The sequence below is a fragment of the Myiozetetes cayanensis genome, unplaced genomic scaffold (genome assembly GCF_022539395.1).
Source record: "Myiozetetes cayanensis isolate MyiCay16 unplaced genomic scaffold, myiCay2020 scf13, whole genome shotgun sequence".
Classification (NCBI taxonomy): Eukaryota; Metazoa; Chordata; class Aves; order Passeriformes; family Tyrannidae; genus Myiozetetes; species Myiozetetes cayanensis.
Genome location: NW_026086937.1, coordinates 560,577 through 588,266, shown reverse-complemented (window position 1 = coordinate 588,266; position 27,690 = coordinate 560,577). Strand labels below are relative to the sequence as shown.

General features: G+C 50.5%; 1 protein-coding gene across 8 annotated transcripts; it reads right to left on the bottom strand.

Moving 5' to 3' along the window:
- Positions 1 to 814: 814 nt before the first annotated feature.
- ZIC4 (Zic family member 4) lies at positions 815 to 27,588 on the bottom strand. Of its 8 annotated transcripts, none has more exons than XM_050308467.1 (5): positions 26,858 to 27,588; positions 23,864 to 23,948; positions 17,509 to 18,126; positions 12,736 to 13,060; positions 7,859 to 10,730 (listed from the first exon to the last, which is right to left on the bottom strand). In XM_050308467.1, coding segments are annotated over exons 1-5 (1,254 nt in total). In that variant the 5' UTR covers positions 27,083 to 27,588; the 3' UTR covers positions 7,859 to 10,729. The 8 variants fall into 8 exon arrangements, 7 of the variants coding, with proteins under 7 accessions (XP_050164424.1, XP_050164425.1, XP_050164426.1 ...); XM_050308468.1 differs by lacking the exon at positions 26,858 to 27,588 and adding an exon at positions 26,726 to 26,750; XM_050308469.1 differs by lacking the exon at positions 26,858 to 27,588 and adding an exon at positions 25,369 to 25,877.
- Between the last annotated feature and the right edge of the window lie 102 nt (positions 27,589 to 27,690).

Sequence of the window (27,690 nt, the reverse complement as noted above, 5' to 3'; positions counted from 1 at the left end):
TATTTTCCCCGGAGGCCCTCCCAAGAGAAGGTCCCTAACACACCTCCCCGAGAGGCCTGAAGAATCTCCCCTAGTTTCCAAGTTTCTGAAGGCCACTTCCAGAGAGGTGCTCCAGATAGGTGGTCCTCGACGGCCTCCCCTGTCCACTGCCAGCATCTCGCCCCTGGCCTGGATCTGAGTTGTTTATGGGGCGAAAGAGAATGTGACGATATAGTAGGTGATTTCCCACCCGGAAGCCCGGGTGTGACGGGTCTCCAGCGAAGGCAGATCTCGGTGCCCACCCCAAGCCCAGGGCCGCAGGGCACGGCCGGCGGGAGTGCTGCCCGGCCTTGGGAATCGCCACCCCGGCCCCCCAGCAGCCGGGGCGGGGGGCCGTCAGCTCTCCCCCCCCCGCCCTTCGGCAGCACGCTGTCATTCTTTCCCATCTCTGAAGTATGTGTTTTATTACAGATTATTTAATTTGATGAGTAACATTCCCACCGCCCTAAGCGGAGTCTAAGTGGAAAAAGGTTTACTCGTGTTTGCGAAGCAGTTTCAATGATAATATGATAATTCAATGACGCGCACACAAGAAATCCAGATACCGCCAGAGGGGCAGAGCCGGCTTCCACCGATCTGGGCTGCAAGGTTTTCCACCCAAACGAGCACTTTTTCCTGAGGGAAACAAGGAACAAGATATGTCCTGTGCCACCATCCCACATTTGCTGCCAGGGCAGGTCCTCCACGCAGCTGTTCGTGACCATCTTGGATAACGACTGGCAATTGTTAAAACTGGCAAAATGTCCCCTGTGATGTAAATCAAATATATGTCAGGGGAAGGAAAGACACCGGTAACCTTTTTTTTTTTTTTTTTTTTTTTTTTTGGCGTAAATGATTTCTTACAACACTCCTGGGTTTGTAACTTGCAACGAAAGGAGGAAAAAAGGCAGAGACGGCCGGAGGCTGGGCTGGGAGAAGCCTACCGATCCCTGAGTTATAAAAGTGTACAATGAAAGGGCTTTATTGTCTCTCGTTAAGCAGTTCATAAGTGACCCCGTTTATTTCTGAATAGCCATGTTTTGATGACTTATAGTATATGCAAAAACAAACTTTCCCGCGGTGTTTTTTTTCTCCGTCATGCTTTTCTTTTCAAACAGCCAGATGATTTTAAAAAGAAAAACACCCAGAAATGATAAATCGTGTCGCATAGCTAATGGCTGGAGGGCGCGTTTACCAATTCATAATCATTTATTCTTGGTGATGTATGACCCTTACTCTTAAATCTCAAAAGCTTCTATTTGAAGGTGTAAATAGCTTTTTCCCCCCTTGCAGTAAACCTTACTGCATTAGCAGTGATTGATCTCCTGTACAATTCGTCCCAGAGTGCTATTTTAGAGGGGGAACACTGGCTTTTGGAGATTAACTGGGGAGTCTGTTACATATTAATGAACCTAGGAGATATACTAACGTTTTGGTAATTTAGTTATTTGTGTCTATAGCTTTCGCCGTTATTTTCTCTTAGACCCCCGCGGTTGTTATACATCGAATTAAAAAGTGGTCCTTCAGCATCATTTTTTCAGTGGCAACTAAATGCCATTTAATGTGAAAAACAAATGTTGACTTGTCTCTTGAAGGAAGTGTGTTTCTTGGCAAGACATCAAAGTGTTTTAAACTGTATTAGAAGGGTTTGTTGGTTTTCTTACGAGGAGCCTACGGTAATGTAAGGAAACAGCCTCTCGGTGGAAGCACCCGTCGGAGGGGGGAGCGGGCGCTGCGCGGTGCTTCGTAGGTGCACGCTCGAGAGGCGGCTTTGGCTGCAGCAGGAATGCACGGGCACCTCTTCGCTGGGATTACAGCCTTGATTAACGTACTAATGAATAGGGATGTTAAAGAGTCGTCCGGAAACCCGTCTGTGAGAAGGAGGAGTGAGAAACTCCTAGGTTGGGCTTAGCCTGCAGAGAGACCAACTTCACTAAATGCCATTAACCTACTGCTCCTAAGCAGGCACTCGGGCAAAGCACCTCGGAGATGTCTGAGACGGGGCTGAGGTGAAAGCAGGGGGTGGAATCCCTGCTGGGCTCTCGCCTCTGCCCCCCGCAGCTGGTTCGGGGCTGCAGAACGGGCAGGACAGCCTGGAGCAGCCGGGCCGGGCACCGAGCGCTCGGCGTCGGTGCAGCCGCTGCCCTACTCCTTGGAGAAAAATAGTGTCGGGGAGCTGGCGGGCAGGGGGAGAAAGGAGCCTGAGTGGGGTTTTTAGCAGTTCTTCTCCCTAAGAACTTCGACACCTTGCTCGGATTTATAAATTAGAGCTCATTATCGTCGAAGGTCGTTAAAGTAGGCAGCTCAGCTAAGAATTAATGTGTGCGAAGCCGCTCGCTACAGCTGGCTTCTCCCTGACCTGTCTGGTGGGCTCAGGAAGTTGGTGGAGACTTCAGTCACTCCAGTAGTCAAGGAGAGACATCGCTCTCTCCTGCCTTCTGCCCTCCTCCTCGCCATTTGTCGCCGGTAGAAGGTTGAAATGCAGCTGGCCACCAGCCTGGAGAGAGCAGCGGGCGGATCCCCAAGGCAAATGGATCTGCCTTTATTTTTGAGGGGAACAAACATGTTTCTTTCCTCGCGTCCCGTCCCAAAGTTAAACGTTTGTTTAGGACAAACTCGAGAAGCAACAGTCTTTGCGAGAACCTTGTTTTCCCCTTCTCCTTGTGAATAACAAAGTGGTCATAGGCTACTCGGCCAGTTGGCGAGGAGAGAACTTTTGTTTTCTGGGGCGATTTATGTTCTTTATAAATATGTGGTTTGGAAAATAAAAAGAGACTTGAAAACGTTGTTACAATGAAAAAGGACAAATTAGAAGACATTTTCTGTGATCAAAGGAGGAAGAGAAAGCGAGTAGGGGTATTCAAAAAGCTTGACTTATTCACACAACTCCTTTGGAGCCCAGGGGCAACAAGCGTGTCTTACATTGAAAAGGCGGCTCTATTCAGAGTGCAGGTGCGAAGTGGTGTGGCACATTCTGCCACATTATGTAAAGGTTGTTGGAGATTAGTGTTCAGACTTAATAACTAAAGCGCTTGATTTACATTGGAAAAAAGCCCCCTCATCCGTGAAAGCAAAATAATTTAACGCGTGATCATTTCGAGTGCTGCTGATATCCTAATACTTGCATTGTTCTCGGCCAAGTACTAGAGGAGCGCGGATTGATGCTTTTGGGAACCTATCATTTACAGCCACTGAACTCTGCTCAGAACTGGAGGTCTGGAGGGAAGATAAAAGAGGGACACAAGAGAAAAGTTTCGCATTAAGGGGAAAAAAAAAAAAAGAGAGAGAAAACAATATAAATGTGACAGTTCCCCCCCTCCCTGAGGAGGACTCCGTTGCCTCCTGTCCGGTGCCAGGGTGAAGCAGAGCCCAGGTCTGCGGAGAGGAAAATTGGGCTCAGGTCTCAGGCTTTTCCCTACTCCGCCTTCCCCCGTCGGAGCAGAATTACTTACCTTACTAATTATTCATATTTATGTAAATGTCATTAGTTAATGTAACTTTCTATAAAAAGATAATCAGGCGAGAACTGAGCATAGGTATTACCTTAAGTGCATTGGCTCTGGTTGTTTCATTCATATGTTAATACACGTGATGCAGTCATGCCAGGCGTGGGGAGGGTGCAGAGGAGGGGAGAGGAGGAAGGCGAGGGAAAGAAATTAAATAATAATAACAAAGCCCCACAAAGGCTTTAAGTTTGCATCGCGGGATCAAGAAACACGATGCCTTCTGATGCGCTGAACAAAGGGGGGACCCGGCTCCGTCCCAGCCGCGGCGGCTGCCCGGGCATTCCGGCAACTTTGGGTGGCTTTCTTGTTTGTTTGTGTCCCCTCCTCCCCTGGATGAGAATTTTGTGCTTCAAACCGTTTCGATTTACCCAAATCCTCGTGCCGAGCTGAGTCCCTCAATTTCCGAAAGACCCGAATTAAAGTATCTTTGTACGGGACGCGCACCAATTAAAATTGCAATACCTTTTTGCATCCCTTTTTAGTGTAAGCATTTTAGGGCCATTTCCATAAATTCTCAACGAGAATAAAGGCTATAATGGGAACAAGGTGAGAAAGCTGTTAACCATTGTTTCAGCAAGAAAAGGTCGTAAGTCAGGCAATTGGTGTCTGACCTGTCAGGATAAGGTATAAAGGCTTTATTCATGCAGTCGCTCACGATTTTCTCAGCTCTCACAAAAGTGTTTTTATGATTCTGTTTTCTTACCTCGTTCCTTAATTAAAAAGCTGAATGATTAGAATAGCACCTGCATAATGTCTGAACGACGCCTGCATACTAATTCGCGAGTCTTTACATCTAGTAATTATAACATAAAATCAGAGATTGAATAAAACAGAAGGATTTTGCCCCTAAAGCCCTGCTAATCCTCTTTTAAAAGAGTCTGCTGAAATAATTCAGAACAGTTTCCGGAAGTTGGATTACCGATTCTTTTTTGACTATTTACAATGAAATGATATTTCACACTTAAAGGAGTCTCTGTATTTCTACAACAGGTTTTTAAAGGTGGCCTGTTTTCTAGACAATAACAATCCAGTGACTCCTTTCTTTTCCTACCCATTTTTTTCCCCTCTTCCTCCCAGCAAGGTCTTCATTTTTATCAAGTATATGTGAGGATTAATCTGTCCTCAGGTAGGGATAACAAAACCTCCCCCCTTGAAACCTCCCTTTGAGTCCCCCACTCCGGGACTCCCCAGAACGAGGGAGGAGGGAGGGCTGCAGGAGGGCAGTCCAGTTTTGCCCAAGTTCAGATGCACCCTATTTCCCGGCCGCTCCCAGGAGCAGGCGGTGGAGCAAGGAGCTCCCACTGCTTCACTATTGCCCTCATCCAGGGCAGAGGACAATTTAAGCCAGCAGTGACCAGGCAAAAGTTGGAGACTAATTTTTTGTGTGTCTTCCCGAACCAGCTGGGGGTGGTGGGGGAATAGTGATCCCCGCGCTTTTGTCTGACTTTCAGGGAGACCGGTAGCAGGTATCCTCAGGGGCAGCAGCGAGGCGGGAGGGGGGCAAGAGGGAACTGCTGGGCTCTGGCAAGGTACTCTGGGGGTTCCCCCAGCTTGGGCTGGCGGTGTAGCCCCTCAAGGCTCACCCCGGCTCCTGCCACCGGGGGCTCAACTTGGCACCCAGGGGTGGCTTCCCCAGTCCAGGCACAGCCGCAATGACAGGAAGACAGGTTTTACGACAGTATCGAGTCGATTCTGTGGGTAACTCTGACGTGGGAGGAAAGAAAAGAAAAAAAAAAAGTCAACTAAAAATCTGCCGATTTGTTAGAGCGTCCTATTTATTTTAAGAAAAAGGTTTCCTCATAGCCCGGTATACTCCAGCCTGGCCATGGGGTTGATTGCCTCGGATGAAGAAGAAAACGAAGCTGACGTGCAGAATTTGAAAAGCGAGAACTGGTGCCTGCACCCTTTGCATCCTATGGGATCTCGGCACCTGATGCAGACGAGTCAACGTGGTCCTGGTCTCAGAGCGGGATGGATCCTAATGTAGAAGAAGTTTTGAATAAAGTCAGTCTCACGGGTAGTCGTGGAGGTTTCTCTGAGCTGTTGTCATCATTAGGACCACCTTAATCTGCTGTGACTTTTTTTTTTTTTTTAATTGTATTTTTAGTGTTGGTTTTGCGGTGACTCCTTCTCCTCTCATAGTTCAATTCTGCAAAAACTCTAAATCATATAGAAGAAAATGGAGTCAATGTGTCATTCGGCATTAAAAATCTAGGGGTTTTAACTAAAATCTTTAATTGCTATCCTGGTCCTCTTATAACCATGGGAACGACATACTCTGTTGGGATCTCAGAAATGTTACATATCCCTTAAGCAGGCGCTCCCCTTGTTTATTTACTCTAGCTTACTTTCATTTATATCCCAGGAATATTATTTCAGTAGGCGACACACGAAAAGACAAAGGGTGTAAATAAACCAACATATGGTCCAGAGGTTTTAGAGAAGCTGTAGCCGCTTAGCAAGTCATGTGGGTGATACTGGGAATCCGTCTTCTGTCCTTCCCCCACTCCCTCATAACCTCTTTCTCCCTGTGTTTTCCTTCTACCTTCTCACGATAAGACACGCTCGTGTCGCGACCGGCTTTGGGGGACCAGATGGTTTTTCCTTCGTACTGGAAAAATCTGGGCAGCGGAGGGATGGGGAGGGATGGACGCAGGTCCGTGTGTCTGTGCCTCTACGTGCAGCTGGAAAAAACCCGTTGACATCACAAATGTCTGTGGGGCTGTGTGTACACACGCACATCAGCCCTGGACGCGGTCGCGCCCGGGTGGAGGGGCCCGGCCCCGGGAAGGGGCGCCGGCCCGATCCGGGCCGTGCCGGGCTGGGCGGCCCCATGGGGCGGGCGGCTGGCGAGGCGCCGAGCAGGGTCGAGCAATCCGGCGCCCACAGAGACACTTGACAACCTTTTTTTGTTGTTTTCAATTGTAATCAATTTCAGGGTTTCTCTCCCAAAAAGCCTAACCGGGATCGAGCGCCGCTCCGTCCGGGAGGTGCAGGGTGTTTAACCGCACGTCTGCACCTCCTTCCCCTCTGCTTCTCCCGGCAAGGCGGCGGAAACGGGTCTCGGTTACTGATTCATATTTCTAATCTTCCTTTCCTGAACATACAATGTGCTTTTGTTAAATGAATGGTCTTTAATTAATGCACTTGCACAATGCAGGGACTTGCATGGGGATCGATGATAGGAAGCAACAGGGGATGGTTCCCTCCAAAATGGTTTGTCAGCATTGAGAAAGAAAAGGCAATGTCTATAAAAGGGCCACTAATAATGCCCACACGTCTCTCACCATGTTGTCTGAGGGGACATTCCTTCCCTTGTTGACAGTCAAGTGTAATAAGTACATGTCTTCGCTCAATCATTATAGACCATAGAATTGTATTCTTTAATTAGCATGTACTGTTAGCCCTCCTTTCCTTTATGGGCCAGTTTTTTGTCTTTTACAGACCAGCAAAAATGTTTCCCTTCGTTCCTTTTTCTTGAATTCTATTATTTCTGAAATTATTTTCTTTCTTTCTTTCTCTCTCTCCCTTCATGTAGTCAAACGTATTCTTTATTGACAATATTCCTGGCAGCCAAAGCCAACTTTTTGTCATCTCTCTGTGTCAGGCAACTTCTTTCAAGTTCTCCCTGCCTGAAAGGACCGAGGGCAGCGCATGCGCAGGGCCCTGCCGGGCTCGGGCCGCGCTGTGCCCGGGGCTGCTCCAGCCCCGAACATCCAACCGGGACCTGTGTTTGTCACGACAGCAAAACGGGGCAGGTGCGAGAGCTGCGGAGCCCTGTAACGTGTTAACGTCGGCTAGGAGAATACGCGAGGCAAAGAAGGATTACTTTAGCTGACGACAGAATTTCCTCTCTTTAAAAAATAATAATAAAAAAATAATAATTAAAAAAACCACCCCAACTCTAAATCCTCCTAGGAACCTTACAAAAAGTGTCACTGTGACAGGGGTTCATTCGGAGACGGGGGGGGAGAATTCTTCAAAAGAAGACTTGCATCCTGCGGAACACAACCCCTCGGGGCGGAGGGGAGCAGCAGCCCCTCGGGGTGGCCCCGCTGAAAATGTCGCCAATGCCCAGAGTGTTAGTGGCCAAATCCCCGGTGTTAGTGGCCAAATCCCCGGTGTTAGTGACCCCAGAGCCGCACGCTGCCCGTGCAGGAGCCAGGGTGCCACTGCAGAGGTAACAGGGACACACACACCCCAGAGGGACGGGGTTCCATTTGGGTGACGCTGCTCTCTGTTTTTACGCTCTACACTTCGGTCAATGCTTTAAGTACAGTTCGTTTGAAGTCTACTATCTGAAAAATTCTGTCTCAGAAATGAAGCCACAGAACTGTTTTGTTTTGTTCTTTTAATACAAATGCCAACCTAAAACGATTAACATTAAAAAAGGTTAAAGACCAACAAAAAACCCCACGTATTAATACTTGATTGTACACCACATTAATAGTACACAGGTTAGGGGAAATTTCTTGTCAACTAATATGAAAACCAACATAAAGCCAAGGCGGATTACACAGTGTTTTAGGAATGGCTCGGTATCATCAGTATGTCAACACATATTTTAAAAGTGCACATTTGTAAAAATAACCATAGAAATGAAATGTTTATAAATATTTATTGTAAAAAAATCCAAATATTAAAAATAAATAGTATGTTCAAGCACACAACAGAACATTCTTTCATTACCAAACATGTGACGAAGAAAAATAAGGAATATCAGAAGTTTGGAAAGAGATACAGCATATCAACATTGCAAATGTGGTTTTTTGTAAGTTACATTTTCAGAGGCTTCTTCTCTGTACAGTTCACAAAGAATGCCCTAGATTTTCCCATAAATATGACAAGATCCAAAATTAATAACAATAATAATAATAATACCCACTCCACTGCAAATTGACTGGGTCTTTACCCAGGAATGGTCCCATTAAATTAATGGATTGGCCTAGAATGGCAGGATTGGGCTCAGATCATTCTGTAACCACTAAAACAGAAGTACACCGATGAGTTACAACTTCAAGGAATTCCTACTCTGAACACAGTATTGCATGATCTCCAATGAGAAACTACCAAATAAAACTTGAATAGGGAATCATTTCAGTACAACACAGTTATGTTTATAAAATGAAGATACAAAAGGGGTGCAGTTCAACTATCCTTACACTCACAGACAATAAAACATGAGAGCATATGGAAGCCATCACTTTGAATGCATTAACAACTTCGATACATGGCACTATATACATGCTTGATAGGTATCCGGACCGTTAAAATCATCAAAGATTTTACTCTTATGTCTACGCTCTTGTTTTTACTGTACTGGAAAGAAAATATTTGTTGGTAACATATGGTGTTAACGAAACCCAACATTTCTGCCTTCGCCTAAGATTCTCATTCTGTGCAGAGTGTGTGTAGGAATAATTTATTAGATGGAAAAGCTTGGAGGATGAAATGCAAAAAAATGGACATAATTTCAACTTTCAAACTGTAAGGTCATACAGACATCTATGAACCTTTGTACTCGGACAGTGTTTCACGCAGACACAGCCACATATATCCAGATGTATGTCTATACACAGGATTCGATAGTTTGGTATTTTCTGCACCCTCTGGGCCCCCAAAGTTATCTTTAAAAGTTTGATTTTTATCTCTTTAGAAACGGTTTAAAGCTAACGGGCAGGGTGAGTTTGACAGAGAGGAGAACAAATCGCTGACAAAGAACCTTTTACGTTTCATCAGCGTTGTTAGGACGACGAGCAGGAATTTCTCAGATAATAACTCCCACTTCAAAGATTTCTCAGCTCAATAGAAATTGGACCATCCTTTTTATTCAACCACAGAGGCTGGCACTAAAGACGACTCAACTGTTTGAATTTTTTCCCCCGTGTTTATTTTTCCCCTATTCACTAGGGTACTTGGATAAAATAAACAACAAGACAATTACTGGAACATGGACTTCTAACTTTCCCGGGCCCATAGCCCAGCGCCCATGGCCCCGGCCATGCGGGTGTCAAGTTCCCCCGCACCGCGGAGCCTCCGCTCGGTGCCGCGAAGCGACAGCCGGGCCGGGCGGGGTGTAAAGGGGGACACGGGCGGTTCCCCCCCTGCCTCGCCCCGCTTTCCCGGGTCCTGGGGCACCTCCATCAGCACACCTACTCCCTGGAGCCAAGGCAGCCCAAGGCAGCCCAAGGAGGGTCTTTCAATACCCATCCTATCTTTCCCTACCGGGGGTGGAGGGGGAAAGAGAAGGAAGTAATTCTCAGGCTTTGTGGCCAGTTTTGCTACGAGAAGCTGGTCAGAAAGGCTGGGCAGCGGGCGGGAGATTCCTCCGAGCCTGGGGAGTTGTCAGTCCCTTACTTTGGGGAGAAGGAGACCGGAGCTACAGCGCCGGAACGGAGCCCGCCTCGGGGGGAGGGCGAAACCCAGCAAAGCCCAGCTCCGCCGAAGTGCATTAGGTGGAGGAAGTCTATCTCTAGCGGGGAGCAGATTGAGTGTATTAAGCTAGCATGAAACCAAAGGTCAGTGCAAATGTATCTTAATAGACTGTCTCAAATGGAGTGTGCCTCCTTTGAAGGCCGCTTGCTATTGCTCTCCTCATTACCATAGCGATCCTAACGTGGCATGCTGATGCACCATAAAACTCACACTTTCAACCCCAAAATCAGGCTCTTTGAACAACCCGAGCTTGATTAGACCTTTCTCCTTTTCTTTCCCCCCTTAAAAACCATTTCCTTGCCTTTAGAAACTCGCCCTCAAATCCCAAATGCATTCTCTGATCCTGGCAGAAAGCAGAAACAAAAGTGAGCTGAGGCGACGGTTCAAGCGGGCCTTTTCTTCCTGACAGTCTTATCCATTTTTATTATGGTCTGGAACAAGTGCCCTGTTCGCGTGGGTTTTGTTTACCGGAAATTAAATGAAAATGATTTAGTTCGCGTCAAACAAAAATATATACTTGTATACACAAGAAAAAGGGCCTGTTAGACGTAAATATTATGTCCTTAATGAAAAGACTGGACGGGCTCCAGACTTCGCCTTTCACTATTTAAGTATGACTTGCCTATTGCCATAGAAATCCTAACTTACCATGAAGATTCACCGTTGTGAAGAAATACTTCTTTGTGCGAGCTTGCTTTGATGTCTAAGGCAAAAGATTCAGGCTTTCAGCTGCGTCTGTCTAGATTACCTTGAGAGCAACGGGGTAGACATCTGTAACAAGCAAATGAAAAATTAAAGGTGATTAGCCTACACATCCAAATACTTCTGTAAATAGAGAAATAAAGAAATAAACAGATATCAGAAACATTACAGAAACATCCTCCCTGCTCACATCTGGCTTCTGCACCTCTCGATTTCCATGACACAAGTTTCGGGGTCTGCAGAGGGGCACAACTCTCCCCTGTTTATGCTCCTCTTTCACACATTGCTCTCGCCTAGCTAATTCCCTACGCGCATTCCCGGTAGCGACATGCTGTTGTCAGTATTCGGGGTATTTCAACACAAAAGTTGTCGAGTTTGGGTGAGTGAAGAAGGGAACCCTGACTTGCTGTCGTGGGAAGAAAATACGGATGCATCAGTAAGGGAAGCACTGGGTGTGGGGGTATTTTTAGTCACTGACCAACTATTAATTTTCCTGTAGCTTTTATAGCTACAGGAAATATACATGTATTTATGGATCCCGATTTACACGTGTGTATATGTGTGCAGTTGTATACACACACTAACCCCAGTCACCTGGGTGCAGAGGTGATCTGTCAGACACGAGAGGATGTGGTTATAGCAGCCTCCTGTCTGTACTCTGCAAGCCAGAGAAACCCCTTCCAGCAGCCCATGCTATTTATTTGCCTATCCTATCTGGTATTCTTAAACAACATTAAAGTAATTAAACCGGCACCATTCAGTAGTCTCAGGCTACCCCAGTGGACAGGTTTGGTTATTTATTTTGGGGTTTATTTGTTTGTTTTTCCTCTCCCTTCTTTCTCTGAATCAGTGTAGTGGACCCTGTAGGTTTGAGTCTGGGGCAGGATGGAGATGCTAAAGCCGCGTCGTGGGACCGGTTCGTTCTCATCGGGGCTAGTCGCAGGGCAGATGCCGTGGAGCATCAGCCCCGGTGCCCGCGCTTCGCGGGGGCTGCCTGGCCCCCGCCCTGGCAGTGACGTCAGAGAGGGGTCTCCCCCACCCCTTCAGAACCCCCTCAGGACCTTCAGCGCCCACGGTTCAACAGAACCACACTCTGAGTGGGGACGGGCATTGTTTAGGTATTAGAAGCCATTACCAGTGGGAGCTAAAATGGACAGTCAATCATCGTACCCCTCTGGGCCTTTCTTTATTAGCGACTATTGGGTGTGTGTAGGGGGGAGGAAATATATATATATGTATTTATATACAGAAAGAGGGAAAAGGAGATTATTTACAGAAACATCCATCGAACGGGTTAATTAATCAAAGAATTTAATGGATCCATTTTGTACAAATCAGTAACAATAGTTTATATATATATATTTCTTAAAAAACACTCTCACAGAAAATCGTGGGCGAACAGAATAGTGGCAGCACACAGTACTGTTGACAAGAGAAAATCTGTACAGCCAAAATCTGTATGAAATCTCTGGGGAAGGGAAGGGAAGGGAAGGGAAGGGAAGGGAAGGGAAGGAAGAGGAAGGGAAGGAAGGGAAGGAAGGGAAGGGAAGGGAAGGGAAGGGAAGGGAAGGGAAGGGAAGGGAAGGGAAGGGAAGGGAAGGGAAAGGGAAAAGGGAAAAGGGAAAAGGGAAAAGGGAAAAGGGAAAAGGGAAAAGGGAAAAGGGAAAAGGGAAAGAAAGAGGGAGAGAAAAAGGAAAAGAAAAAGGAAAAGAAAAAAGGAAAAGAGATGCAAATCAGTTGGTTTGTAAACAGAGTGGAGGCAGGCGGTCAGAGGGAGGGTGTGTGGCACGGCGGGAGGAGGCGGCAGCAGCCCTCCCGTGTGCGCGGTGCCGGGGGCGCAGGCCGGGCCCTGCCGCCGGCCCACCCGCGCGTTCCGCAGCCCAGCTCTGCCTCCGCCAAGAGCTTCTGGCCGCCGCTCCCGCTCGGCTCCCCCGTGCCCGGCGCTCCCCGGCCCGGCCGGGCCCAGCCACCGCCCACGGCGCGCCCTCAGCAGCGGGGCCGGGGCCCGGCGGGGGGGCGCGGCTGCGGGGAGGCGGCGGGGGGGCCGCGGGGCCCCGCGCCCTGACACACGTACCATTCGCTCAGGTTGGCGGCGGGCTGCGCGGGCGCGGAGGGCTCAGCGTGCGAGCAGGAGGCGGGGGGCTCTCGGCCGGAGTCCGAGGAGGGGGACACCAAGGAGGGCGTGGAGGACTCGTAGCCGGAGCTGGGAGGAGGGGATTTGCAGTGCACTTTCATGTGTTTTCTCAGGGAGCTGGGGTGGGTGTAGGACTTGTCGCAGCCTCTCACTTTGCAGTTGTAGGGCTTGTCGCTGGTGTGGACATGCGAGTGCTTCTTCCTGTCGCTGCTGTTGGCGAAGCGCCTGTCGCAGCCCTCGAATTCACATTTGAACGGCTTCTCCCCTGCAGGAGGCAATGGGCGAGCACAGCCATTAGCAGCGACGGCGGCAGGGCCGAGAGCGGCGCACCCCGGCACCTCCCCAGCCCACAGCCTCCCGGAGCCCTCTCTCCGGCCCTGGCACTGCTCCTCTCCCCGCGGAGGCTCCTCTCACTGGCCCTGCCCTTCCCCGCCGGCCCCGCCGAGCATCCCCCGGAGCCGCCGCTCCATGCCCACCCGGCTGCACGGCCGGCTCCGCACGCAGAGCACCCTACCCGGACAGCTTCTCTTTCCCTGTGCCCTGCCCTGTGTGTCAGCGTGGCGGTTTGTGCAAAAGACAAAGCTCCGAAGCAAGGAAAACTTAAGAGGCCAAGTGCTCGTTCCGAGCAAATGTGTGCTGTCCCCGCGGACTCCGAAGTCTGCAGAAAGAGCGGTCAGTGATTTATCCCTTCGAATAAATATCCCTTCCCCTACGTTAAATACATTTCTCACAGTCCCTCAGGTGCACGTGGAAATATTTTTCATAACCTGGCTAGATCACATTTAATCCACTTCTTACTCGCACTGATTACACTGCCATAGAAGATCCACATCCCCCTCCTTTTCCCCTCTCCCCGGCTTGCTGATACCGTGCACAAAGTATTTCAGAAAGACATAGACTGTGGGTGCAGAACGATAAAGATTCAGCAAAAGGATGACTAGGCCGGTGCACAGCACTGTCGCTAGGGTAGGATTCCCTTTTCATTTGAACGTACAGTCATGGAAGGAATTGCATTCGGCATTAATTTGGCTGGTAATATGATAAGTGACGTTATGCATAACAGAAATACAATCGTGTTGCTGGAGTCGTGTGAAAGTTTAACCTCTAATCGTGTGGACCTGGCATGGTACACGATATACAGGAGGTTTTCAAGGAAACACGCCACAGACAGCTTCAGGATGAAATGTTGACGGCATTATTGTCGCTGACAATAGCAAAGTGCAAAACCCTGCTCGCCAAGGGTTACCCAGGTCCTGTACCAGCGAATATGAAAATAACTTTCTCATCAGTCAAAAGCCAAAAGTATCAGGAAGGAGAGGACTCCACAAAAATACGTGGTCGAAGCTTAACGTGAAGTGCAAACAAAGCCACTGTGTTCACCATCATGGCGTATGTGGTCAAAAGGACTTCCAATATTTGGGTTTGTGTGTTTGTTTTGGTTTGGGATTTTTTTAAAAAAAATTTCTTGGGTTGTGCGTTTGTGTTTTTTGTTTTTTGGTTTTTTTTTTCCTCTCTTAGTTTGTCATGATTAAATTTAGGAGGGACTCAGCCCACATCGGTTTCGGCTTCGAGCGGAGGCAAATAAAGGAAGGCATTCCAAATATTTCACATGAATGCACTTTATGCAAGGTGGGTGGGAAAAGCTCAAGGCTCCTCGTTTAGAGTATGTCCTTTCCGCACTGTAATAATCAATGAGGAGCACTCACATCCTGCACCCTTAACACTTGCATAGAGGATGGGTAAATACCTGGCGTTGGAGGGAAGGGGGGGGAAGAGAATAAAAATAAGGTCTCTTACAAAACGATGCGGATTCTGTAACCAAATACTGTCGACATATAGCGGTGCAAACGCATAGACACACGCCCGCATATAATCTAATTAGAGTTTCACGTAAGGAAACAATTTGACCTTCAGCATCTAAGTTGAGATAACAAATCAAGGATATTAGTGTAGTACAAGCAAGCAGTAAGTTAGGAGACCCCAGGGAAAGCCATCCTCATAAGCACTCCGCTTGTACAAAGTAAGTTCCATTCAGGTAAAAGAGGGCTGCGGCGCACTGCGCTTTGCCGAGAGTTGAAAAATGTTCAACTTCGCTTAACCCCCTGAAAGCGCCACTGAAAGGTCCGTCCGTGCAGCCGGGTTTCAAGTGGGAAGAGGGCAGCATTTTCTCAGCTGCGCGGGTTGCATTCCCTGAACGCCTCAATAAAGAAGAGCCGCACGAGACATTTACAAGTATTCCTTTCGCGAGAGCAGGTTTTCTTACGTGGAAATCCCTACCCGGCAGGGAGAGGACATAGCACGGGTCGCGGCTGCCGCAGCCCGGGCACTGAGCTGCAGCCATGCACGAAGTTCCGCGGGCGAAGGAGACGAGTAGGACCTGAACCGCCATTTTACCCCCACACTTGTAGCTGGGCAAAAGTGTTCAGTGAAATTCAGCTTGGAATTGGTGGCATAATCCCCCGTCTCCGGGAGTGGATTAAGGTATTTACCAACTTGTGCGGGTGAGTTGTGGCGGGGGGAAGCCGGAGGCGGTGGCCTCCGGGCTGAGGGCGAGGCGCGGGGCGATGGGGGCCGCAGGGAGGGAGCGGGGCTCCGGCCCACGGCTCGCACTACTGTTCCTGGCCCTCTGGGAAGGCGGCGAAGTGATCCCAGCCCGTCCTGCTCGTCCTGCTGCCGCCGCCTTAACGGCCTTATCCTCCAACCTGGAAAACTCGCATATCTCCAGATATCCCTCTGCCTGCTCCCCAGCCTCGGAGAAATCAGAAGTCATTAATATTTAAGGAGGCAATAATTTTCCTGTTGAATCTAGAACTGTCTTCATGAATAATTCGTAGTAAGTTCTATTAGGGTTTCAGAAACATTGCTTTTCTGGCAATTTCTAGGTGTTTAATAGAAACGGTGGAACCATAAAGGCCCCGCAGGAGTTTGCACAATACAGCAATTAATCACCGGGAAAGTTAAAGCCAAAAGTACAGACTCGCAGAATGGTGTTTAGTAAAAGCAAATCTCCGATCTCGGGTTTGCCCTGAACCTGCGTCTCCGATGTAGGTCAGTTTTCCCAAGAATTTAACCATTTTCTGCTTCAGAGACTTCAAACAGTGAGGCCGTTAAAGAGCAGTAAAAGTTTGTTTACTTAAGAAAAACACTGTCATTAAGAGATGAGCTCTCCCGGTTAATAGCTGTACCTGTGCTGATTCAACAAGGAACTGGCTCGGACACAAGTTACGTGACCCGGGGATACCCCTTTTTCCTCGAAAAAGGGACCGAGAAGGCAGCCGAAGAACGCAACTGTGATATCGTCTCCCTCCTCCCCCACCTCCCGCCCGGCACACAGACTTGCTCCTCATAGAGCGATGGAAAAATAATGAGGTGACGAGTGACGGTCGCTGTAAAATCCCAGCGCTATGTTTAGAAGATAGCGATACGAAATTAGTGTATGTTCTGCATATTATATCACGTTGAGCTCTATCATAAAAAATGCGACTCCTGGAAGGTCAAGCCCTGCATCGAGCATGGGGGAAGGGGAGTTTTATGAACTGGAAGGCGAAAAAAATCGTTTGGCTGTAAGCAGATCTTACAATAGGATTATGTAGTTTCCCTCGCAGTGCATAAGGCTATACAGAAGGGGTGGGAGGTGGAAAACCCTACACTGGAACAGATTAAATTTTCCAAAAAGGGCTTATTTCTTATCTCCTTCTTCAGAGGGGAGGGGAAAAAAAAAAAAAAAAAGACAACCTAGTGCTGCAGACTACAAACACCGGCTGCTAAACTAATTAATACAACTTCACAAGCTGCTCCTGGAAGTGTGAAAACTTTCTACGTGCAATTTCATTAATTATAAATGCTTTCCTGGCCGGAAGAGTTCAAACGCAGTTTTGCAAGATCGTCCATCGAGTTACTTTATTTTCTGTTAACTAGAACTAACAGATGTTTCTGACACATGTCCCAATTTCGCTTAACAGATCTGCAAATGACATTTCAAAATGTACAGGCCGAAACAATACCAGGGTTTCTTTCCTTTTATTTCTTTTTTTTCTTTTTTCTTTTTCTTTTTTTTTTTTCCCTCATGAGAATCAGAACTTGCAGCTCCCCATATTTGCGAATGCAGAAAGTCGTTGGAAGGCAATGCTCATTAAAAATGTCAGTGTTATTCAGATCAAACATTTGAAACTCCCCCTGCCCAAAACAGAACTGTTGAACGAAAAGGTCGCAGCTGTGTTATTCTCACAACGTTCGAGCAGCAGCATCTCAGCGACATCAGTCAAAACTGACTAGACAAGTTGTAACTTCCATTGTTCACTTTTAATTTGTGAGCTTGCACAATGATTTCATTTTTTTCCCCCGACTACTTTAAATTGAAAAAAAAAAAAATCCTCGCCTGTGTGAATGAGCAGAAATAGTCCTTATATCACTCGATATTTACACAGATCTACCCACGTAAACATTGCAGCAGCCTCTCTGCACAACCAGAAAAAAATAGGGACGGGAATTCTAAGATTTGCACTTGCTGTCCCCTTCCCCCCTCCTTTTTCTCCCCCTTGTGCAAACGGTAAAGAAGAAAACAAATCCGAGAATTTATTTTCCAGAAGTACTTGGCGTGCATTCAATAACGACTCAAAGGATACATTTAAAAAAAAAAAAAAAAAAAAAAAAGGCAAAACAGTATGCTGAATAACAGAGAGAAAAACAGTAAAGAGAGCTTTACATACTGACCTGTATGAGTTCTTTTGTGTATTTTGAGATTCTCTGATCTGGCAAACACTTTGCCACAGCCTGGGAAAGGGCAGGGGAAAGGTTTTTCACCTGTGTGGACTCTGATGTGATTTACAAGTTTATATTTGGCCTTGAAAGGTTTCCCTTCTCTTGGACACTCTTCCCAGAAACATATGTGATTGGACTGCTCGGGTCCTCCAACGTGCTCCACCGTGACATGAGTCACCAGCTCGTGCATCGTGCTGAAAGTTTTCGAGCATAATTTTTTAGGAGTCTGGTCCAACTCAATCCACTTACAGATGAGTTCCTGTTTGATGGGCTGCCTCATGTAACGAAAGAAGGCACCCGGGCCGTGGTGTGGAGCCAGGTTCACGTTCAGGTTCATACCACCGTAGTTATGGAGTGAAGAAGCAGCAAAATGATCTGTCCTGGAGGCTGGTACTTGAGTGAAATGTTCAGACCTGGCGTACATTTCTCCAGGTAACCCCAGTCTGAGCTGTCCGTTTAGATGGCCACCTGGAGCTGCATGGGGAGGCTGCTCATGGAGTCCAGTGAACAGAGAGGGATTCCCAGCTTCTGAGTGGTGGTGGTGGTGACCATGGTGTCCGGGGTAGCTACCTGTTGTTGAGACAAATAGTCCGTGGTGAGAACTTGCAGGGGGGTGCTGCTCGGTCAGCCCTGGCATGAGTGGGGGCGGCAGGGCTCTGCGTATGAAGAAGTCCCTACCTGCTGCCAGAGCCTGGGCTGGGTGAGACACGGGGTAAGGGGCTGCTGGTGACTGCGCCGGGCCAAACGCTCCCGTTTGACTAGAGACCACCTCGGCTTGGCCTGCCATATGATGATGATGATGATGATGATGATGATGATGGTGGTGGTGGTGGTGGTGGAGCTGGTGGTGGGGATGAGGGGCAGGGCTGAGCTTAAGGGCCGCGGGGTGATGCTGAGGAGGAGGATGAGGATGGTGGCGGTGCCCCATGTGTTCTGGCCGGAGTGGCTGCGGCCCGAGGCGGCACTCGGCGGCGTGCTGCCCCGGCTGAGCGGCGTGGGGGCGCCCGGAGAGGCCCGGCAAGCCTGTCATGCTCTGAGGGGGGTGGTGGTGGCGAGGAGCCCCCGCCAAGTCTACTAATCTCAGCGCCGGTTTCCGCCTGGAGAGAGCAGCAGGGTCCATCACTGGGATCCCCAGAGCATCCACGCTCATTAGCTTCTAACGCTAAAAAGTCACCTGACAGCGGGAGGAGAGAGACACACAGAGAGGAGGGGGGCAAAAAACCAACTTTTTTGTTTTTTCTTTCTTCCCCCCCCCAACAACAACAAAAAAGAAAGTTTCCCAGTCCCCCTGCCCTGGCAGCGGGGCACGGGCGGCGGGGCCGCGGGCGGGCCGGGGGCGGCGGGGCCGGGGAGGTTCCCCCGGAGGGGTCGGAGAGGTTCCCGGAGGGGTCGGGGAGGCTCCCGGAGGGTCGGGGAGGTTCCCCGGAGGGTCGGGGGAGGTTCCCCGGAGGGATCGAGGAGGTTCTCCCGGAGGGGTCGGGGAGGTTCCCCCGGAGGGTCGGGGAGGTTCCCCCGGCACGGCCCGTCCTGCCCGGGCCGCGCGAGCCCCTCACGGCGCGGCCCGGCCCCGGCCCCGCCCCTGCGCCCATTGGCCGCCGCCGCCGTGACGTCACCGCTGACAGGTCCCGCCGCCGCCTCGCAGGGTGATCGCTCCGAGCGGCGGGGGCGCGAGCCGGGGCACGCCGCGCATGCGCCGCCACCGGGCACCCCCGTGCCCCGGCTCTGCCCGGGGGGCTCTGCCCGGGGGCTCTGTCTGAGGGCTCTGTCTGGGGGCTCTGTCTGGGGACTCTGGGGCTCTGTCTGGGGCTCTGTCTGGGGGCTCTGTCCGGGGGCTCTGTCTGAGGGGGCTCTGTCTGGGGGCTCTGGCCGGGGGCTCTGTCCGGGGCTCTGTCTGGGGGCTCTGCCTGGAGGCTCTGTCTGAGGGTGCTCTGACTCGCGGGGAGCTCTGTCTGAGGGGGGCTCTGTCTGAGGGGGCTCTGTCTGAGGGGGCTCTGTCTGGGGGGGCTCTGTCTGGGGGGCTCTGTCTGAGGGGCTCTGTCTGGGGGCTCTGTCTGAGGGGCTCTGTCTGGGGGCTCTGTCTGAGGGGGCTCTGTCTGGGGGCTCTGTCTGGGGGCTCTGTCTGGAGGGGCTCTGTCTGGGGGGCTCTGTCTGGGGGGCTCTGTCTGGGGGGCTCTGCCCGGGGGGCTCTGTCTGAGGGGGCTCTGCCCGCGGGGGCTCTGTCTGGGGGGCTCTGTCTGGGGGCTCTGTCTAGGGGGCTCTGCCTGGGGGCTCTGTCTGGGGGCTCTGTCTGGGGGCTCTGTCTGGGAGGCTCTGTCTGGGGGCTCTGCCTGGGGCCTGGGGAGTCTGCGGGGGCTCTGTCTGAGGGTGCTCTGCCCGCGGGGGCTCTGTCTGGGGGGCTCTGTCTGGGGGGGCTCTGCCCCGGCCCGGCCCGGTCCGGCCCCACCGCCGCGGCCGCGGGAACAAAGCCACGGCCTCCCCCGCTCCTCTGCCCGTCCCCGCTGTCCCGCCCCGACGCGGGGGCCGTCCCGGCAGAGCCCCCCAGCCCCCCGGCGGCGCGGAGCAGCGCGGGTCGGGGGGCCCCGCCGGAGCGGTCGCGGTCCCGATGTCCCGGAGGGGCCCTGGCACTTGTTGCCAGCGCGGGGAGCGGGTCCTTCCCCGCAGAGCCCGCGGCTGGGGCCATCCCCTCGCCGGCCGGGCGTGTCCGGCAGGGACCAGGCTACCGCGCCGGTTCCTGAGCCCGGACAAAGGATCCCTGGGAGACTTCTCGTCCCCTTCTCCGCCTCTGACAAGTTTTAGCAGTTATCTCGTTACTGGACGCCGGAGCAATGCGAGAAATCGTGATGTTCAGGCTGAATCTGAGTGTTTAACCCAGAAGAGGGAGTCTCTCTCCCTTTCCCTCTCTCTCACTTTCTCTCCCACACACTTACAGGGTAATTCTACGAAAAATCCTCATCCTTGGCTTGGAGGGAAAATATTTCCAAACATTCCTATCGGACTCGGTTCTGATGATTCTCACTTGAAGGGAATAACACAGTCTGCAGGGTTTGCGTGCTAGTAATGAAAGTGTAGGTTTGGGTTTCAAGTGGATACACTGAGGCCTTATAGGTTTAGAAAAGCTTAGGGCTCCAGCACAGAAGGAAGCATCTGCTTAAGTTTTTAAGAAGAGGATTGTGAACTTAAAAAAAGTAAATGAAACATGAGGAAAGGCTCTTCTGCTCCAAGAAATAAAAACACATCTCTACATATCTGCCCACTGTATTAGCACAGTGCTCGGATCATGACATAAGAACAGCTCCCCCAACAACCTCTCAGTCTTATGAAATAAAGCAGCGATTAATTCTCTATCCACCGTGTCAACCTCTAAGTACTTTAATACATTGATTTGCTGTTAACTTGCTAGTGGATGCTTTACCAGATGCATGCCAGGTAAAGCTCACGTCGTATAATTATGTATTTCCATAAGAATGTAACAGTTTTGGCAATCGATAGTTTTTTCTGACGTAGTAAAACAAGAAACGATTTGGCAATGTCAACCCAGCTACTTTCATAACAGAAGCTACCAGCCAATTGGAAACCATAAGATTAAAGAGTAAGACATACATAACCACATAGGGGACATTTTTGTCACAGCTTCACATACTCTGAGTTGGCTGTAATTTTGGCTCTGCTCGCATTTACCATATTTCCTCTGTAACACAACGCTGATATGCAGGTAGGTAGCCATAGATACATCCTTGCGTGCATCTTTCTGAGTGGAGATGATGAAAAGTGACAAATGATGCAATTAGCTCTCCATCCTTACATAACATGTTTACGCAGGCAATTTAAACCACACACCATCCTCACAATATCTCAACTTTCTAGTCTACTTGCTCTACGAAATGGATTTGACAGTCCTATTCATGACCATCTCAATAGGAGTGCACGGAAGAGACAAACGTTAGGAAGTATGAATCTGTTACTTACAAATGTACTGAGAGTGTGAATCCCAAATAAAGCTGCTTTCCTCATACCTCCTGAAAACACTGCATCTCTACATACTTGTTATCCATCAATTCTGACACTTCTCAGTCAAGGGAGAAAACATCTGGAACAGTTTGTCAATTAAAAAAAAAATGTCATAACCGGTGTGCCCTAAGTTCATTTCAAACGTTGTGATGATTTCTCGCCAGACACTCATGGCTCTCAGCGTGCCCCTCACTCAGGGATGTCTCTCCCACCCTTTCTCAGACAGTGCAGGAGAACCTGGCCCTCGGTGTCCCTCACTGTTAGGTGAGGTTGGTGCGGGTGGGGGAGTGGGGCGGGGGCCGCCACATGACTGCAGGAGGCGGAGAAACGCGGCAGAGGAGGGAAGCGGGCCCAGACCCGGCCGGGCTCCGCACATCTCCCACAATGTTTTGAAAACTTGAACGCCTGTCTGTGCAGCCCTTTGGCAGCTCGAGCTCATGTACTGCTGCCACTAGAGAGGTGACCGAGGTCTCCTGCTTCTTGGCAGCGGCCTGAGCTGTGATTGACCAGACATGCCGGGCTCTCGGCAAACTCTCAAATGTGTCGACATCAGCTTCTGCAGGGCCAATAGACTGGCAACTTCAACTGAGCACAGATTTTCCTGTTGCTGCTATTTTTGCGACCCTGTCCGCAGCCCCCGGCCCCGAAGCTCACCCGAGCTGGAGGGTCGTTCTAAAGGGGTGATATGTTGTACAGACGAGTCACAAGCGTTCCTCGTCGCTCCAGCCGTCCTCTCTTGCCTCCGACCCGGCTCTCTCAGGGGAGAGGCTGGCCGGACAAGCGCGGGGAAAAGGCAAGAGCCCCGCACGTCGGGGCTGTGCCCTGGGAGAGGCTGAGCTGTCTCCCTGCTTTCCGTCCTGCCATGCCAGACCCAGACCTCCGCCTGCCCACCCCTCGGGGGTGCGGGGCAGAGGCGGGCAGCCCCAACCCTTCGACCTCTGTCTGCACGCACCCCCGCCCCGCTCCGGGCTGCCGGGCCTGCGGCGTGAAAACGGCTGCACATCTCCTTGCTAGGAGAGAACAGCTCCAGTTGCTCAACGGCTTTATCTTTTCCCTGGTTTTTGGTAGGAATCTACCTACACATCAAGACCCTTTTCGCTATTTCTAACAGAAGACAGAGCCAAATCCTGCTCTCTCTTATAATCGTGCTCAGCACAAGGCACATCTGCCCCCGGGAAACACCGGAGAGAGTAAAATCTGACCTTCACTCACCCCATGTTCTCCCACTTCCACCTTTGCGGAAACTTCCCTTCCCCACGAGCCAGCTAGAAACTCTCCAGCCTGTGCCCAAGGGCTGGGATGGAACAGGATGCTCTGAACACTTCAGGCAGGCGTTCCAGGGGTTATCTTTAGGCTTAGACTTCCGAACGAGAGCAGGTGAGCGAATCAATCTGAAAAAAAACCCTCATCTTTACTGCGAGAAAGTTAAAAAAACCCGAGGAATAGAAACAGAGAGGACCGACAAGTCACGCTGTGCAACTCCTTATCCCCTAAACTCACTCTGGGTAGGAAGGGATGAGGGAGGCAGACTCAGGACGTGAGCCCGAGTCCCTGCCTGTCCCCACAGAAGGCACTGCTTGTTAGGAAGATGTGGTTCAAGAAAGTTTTCAGTAAACCCAGCATCACCTCAGAGAGGAGGGGGTACCGAGTAGCTCAAGAGCACACTCTGCCTTTGTTTTTATTCCCTCGTCCCATTCCTACTTACGGGGACTTCTCTACTTCAGGGTTCCCGGACAATGGGAAACTACCTACCAGACAAGCAAGGGTTTGTGCCTAGGTTTGCCTCTCACATTTTGTGACCTAGAGCTACCCTAGGACAAGCAAATCATATGCTTATTTTAAATAGAATATTTCATTCAGGACCCCAAGATTAAGGTATTCCTGTCAGATAAGCTGTCAGTCACTAACTACTTAGACACCATATTGTGGAAGCCTGGTATCCCTGGTAAAGATGATACATATCATGTAAACCCCATCAACAAGATCAAAGTCTTCTTCTTTAATAGGATCCAATACATGTCAAACCTCATTCCAATCAAATCGTCCGTAAATGAATTCAAGATGAATATGTCATAGAATAATGTGACAGTGCAATCACATGGGGTCAGGGGTTGTTGTTTCAATGAGAGAGTCGTCAAATATTAATTCTAGAACCTCCAAATGAATAGGCATTGAGCAGGATTAGGCAGCTGCTGGTGGGGAGTTCTGTCGCTGATTTGTGTTTATGCAAGAACGTTAAACACTACGCTGAAAAAAAATAGTCTCCTTTGAATTGTAAAAAGAACATATTTTAACTTACTTGACTTTTCCAGGACGTTTCTGTAAAGTCGTTTTCTTTTCCTCATTACAAGGGGAGTCTTGTGCCTCATTTCCTGACTTTGTTCCTGTTCGGGGAGAGAGGTGGAAAGTTAAGAGCCAAACCATTTGTGTGTGATATGAAATGAGTAAGGTACTATATGTCTTGGGCATCATGGATTCAAAAAGAAAAGGGGAAAAAAATGGCAGAAAAACATAAAACCAAACCAAAACACAAGTTAGGCAGTGAGAGGGGAAGAGAAGCTTTCTCCGAGGGGAAACTGGAGGCTGTCTCCCCAGCAAAGCAGCACATGTTTTATGGAGTCATGAAGTTTCCATGGCTGATATAGGGGAAAAAAAATATGAAAGGACATCTTTTCAGTTTTCCTTTGATCTGACATTCACCTTCTGGCAGGCTATTGTAAGGCAGGTTTTTTACCAACTCGACTATATTGTTTACAGATCCTTTCCTCCCGAAATTAAATTCCGGACTCTCTGCGAGCCTCCAACACAAGTTGTTGTCTCAGCAAGGATTAGTATAGTACCACCCTGGCACTTCTCCTTGACTATAATTTTCAGCTTGCTCTTTGCTCTCTGCAAGGCAGAGCACTGCCACTGCTGCAGGCAGAACTTTGCACAGCTTGCTTTGAGCGGCAGCAATAGACTTGAGAGCAGATCTGGGGTTGGATGCAGTGTTCGAGACTGAATTTTTACAGATACCTTTGAAATTCTCAGGGGTTGGTTTGTTTGTTTTTAATAGAGAAAAGCACGCTAGGGTCTAGAATCTGTTACTTCAAATGCTATTATTATTATTACTCTTGCTACTATTATTGTAGGGACTCCAGAGCTGAAAAACAAAAATCTATACTAAGACAAACACTTAATGGTATTAATTATGAAACTTCATCATCGTATCACGCTCATACTCTGTAATAAATAATTTGATATCCTCAATATTTTCAATGCTGTGACGAAAATTACTGCCGATATAAGAACAACTTCAGGAATCCTTTAGGTATTAAAACTCCTAGCCAAGTTCCATTCATCCTTGCACTTTTCTCGAGTCAGAGCAGCCAACACTGCCCCGCTAGAGAGAGATTTGCAGGAGCTGAGCTTTATTGGTTAGGATATGAGGCTGGAGGAGTGCTCAGTTCCCAAGCGTTCGCCAAAACTTGTTGAAACTGGACAAAAAAAAAAAAAAAAAAAGCTGCATTTAAGATTTCAAATGGTTACCAGATGACAAAAAGGAAGGCAAAACAGTTGTGGATTTCAGAGTAAATATTGACTAAAACTCTGGCTCGACCTCGCACGCTTTTCTCATCTGCACTGTGCCTTCAGCAGAGCAGGAGGGTGAGGATGTCCAATTGCCCGAACTGGTCGGATCTCGGCCGGACCGAGCTCCGGGGCACTACTGCAAGCTACCAGTGGGGCTACCAGTTCCCCCCGGGTGTCGCGCTAGGGCTGGGGCTGCGATGGGACCCGCCCCTCCTCCCTCCCCCCTGCCCTTACCTAAACGCTCATTCCTACACCCGGACGAAGGTGCGCCGGCGGAGCGGGGCTGCAGCAGCCACCGCCCGCGGGATCCCCACGGCCCCGGGCGGGTGTGTGAGAGCCAGACCGAGTGGGTGGCAGCGGGGACGGTGTGTGCCCCGCCGCCACCGGCTTGTCACGCAACCTGTGCTTTCCGCGGCCGCGCAGGGCGGACGGAGCGTTCACTGGGAAGGGCTCGGTGCAGAAATAAAGTTCACCGTCTGCGGGTGGAGCAAACCCCGAGCCAAGCCCGGCCAACGTGCTCCCCGCTCGGCCGGGGTCTCCCTGGCTGAGGGACCGTGGGTGACAAAAGAGTGGCAGGGCGTGGGGCCGGGGTGTCTCGGCGAGGATCCCACCCCTATTCCCGTCGGTTCTGCACCGTGCCGGGGCCAGGGGCTGGCACACTGATTTGGGCTTGGGTCAGAGGTCACCTTCGGAGGCATCGCCCAGGGCAGGGATTTGGAGCATCCCCCCTTCCCTAGCCGGCTGCAGATGCAGGACGGCCCCTCGGGGCCGGAACGGGGGTCTCAACCCCTCCATGGGCTCTACTCGAAGCTGGCGGCAGCACCCAATTCCCTGAGCAGCCCCCGGCTCTGCCCGCGGGGGGCGGGTGGGGGTCGGAGGGGGCCGGCCGAGCTCCCGGGCTCCGTCCCTCCCGTACCCGCCTATAAAGAAGGGTGTGCGGTGCTGGAGCATCGGGTCCCCCGGGCGCGCCCCCGTGGCACCGGGTGCGGTGGTGGGCGAGGTCCTGGGCGGGGAGCGCGTCCCCGGGACGCCTCCCCACGGGGCTCTCCATTGTCAGCGCTCCTCACCCTCTGCCCGCCGCCCCGGGCCCCCTGCCCCTCCTGGGCGACCGCAAAACCCGTCCGGCCCCGCCACTTGCCCGTCCGAAGCGAGCCCGGCACTGTCGGGGCCGGGAGCGCCTCCGCCCCTCTCCGCGGACCCCGCCACCCAGCTCCGCAGACCACCGCGCTCTGCATTGCTCGGACCGCCAGGCCAAGCCCTCGCCCTCTTTTGCATTCGGGGGGCAGGAACGTCTGCCGGGGTCCGGCGGAGGGTTCCGGACACCCCCTCGATGGCTCCCGCGCTCTTGTCCCTCCGCCCGCCCCCGCCCGCAGAGGTGCTGTCGGGACCCTGCCCCACGTGGGTGAGGGGGCAGCCGTGCAGCTGTCCCCTCGCACCGCAGGCTTCCAAGCACTTCCTCCCCAGGGTGTCCAAGCCGCCTCCCGCCGGGCCCCCCCGACGACAGGGAGCTCTCGTCCAGCCCTTGCGGCAGGCGATGGGGGCCAGCCAGCTGCCCGCACTGCCCAGGCACCCCCTACTCTCAGGCACTTACCCCTGCGACCTGTTGAAGGTTTCCCCTCATTTCTGAACTGGCAAAAATAAAAGTGGGGGTGGAGGGGAAGGGAAAAGAAAGAAAGAATGAAAGAAGAAAACAATACTCGCCCCCCCCCCCCCAAGAACCCACCACCTCTTTGGCGCTTCCATCGAGGCGGTCATCCTTCATTTCTTCTTTTCTTGCTTTCTGGAAGCAGTTAGGGAATGTATGATGAAGCAGAAATGAGCCGTCAGGATGATATTTTAATGGCTTATATGTCACGTTGGTGCATGTGGCTTTGAACTGGAGCAGCTTTCGTTTCCTGCAGAGAGCGCACCGCAAATCCCACTTGATAACTTCTACAACCCACAACATTTTTTTTTTTTTTACATTCACTCTTACATTGTATATTTAGATACGCTTCCTAAAAATACCTTCTCGTCTGCCTTCTCGTGTATTTTGTACCGACCTGGAATGATCACTTGTATCCCCCTGCGCTGGGAGGCAGGCTAGCACTGAACTACCTAACTTCCTAGCTCTCCTAATGCCATCGCCCAGAAGAGTTCACAACAACGCTGGAAAGTCTGTCCTTCACTGCATTTTAGCACCAAATACAGAAAGCAGTGCAACACCTGCCTTAAAACCATGTCCACACCCAGGCGCTTCTAGAGCGGGTATACCTGTTGCTATAAGCTATTGCAATTCCATCAAATAAATTTGATAGAATAAATGCAAACGTGTAGATTCAGCTCAGCATTATTCTAAAAAAAGACCCACCAAACCTTTTAAAGCTTCCCAAGATCCAAGAAAAATTACGTAATATGTCTGCTTTGAAAGCTATCTCCATGCACCGAGAACAGGCACACTGCATCTGCAGATAAACTGCAGCGAAACATTCCTTCAAGGTATATCAAAGTTTATTTATTGTCGTTGTTTTTTGTTTGTTTGTTTGTTTGTTTTCTAGGCGCAATGGCCATTTTATA

Excerpts from the sequence above, each read along its gene's own strand:
- ZIC4 (XM_050308463.1), bottom strand. The coding sequence starts at position 18,706 with ATGAGCGTGGATGCTCTGGGGATCCCAGTGATGGACCCTGCTGCTCTC. Across the intron at positions 13,061-17,508 it reads ACACAAAAGAACTCATACAG|GGGAGAAGCCGTTCAAATGT; the intron begins GTCAGTATGTAA and ends TGCCTCCTGCAG.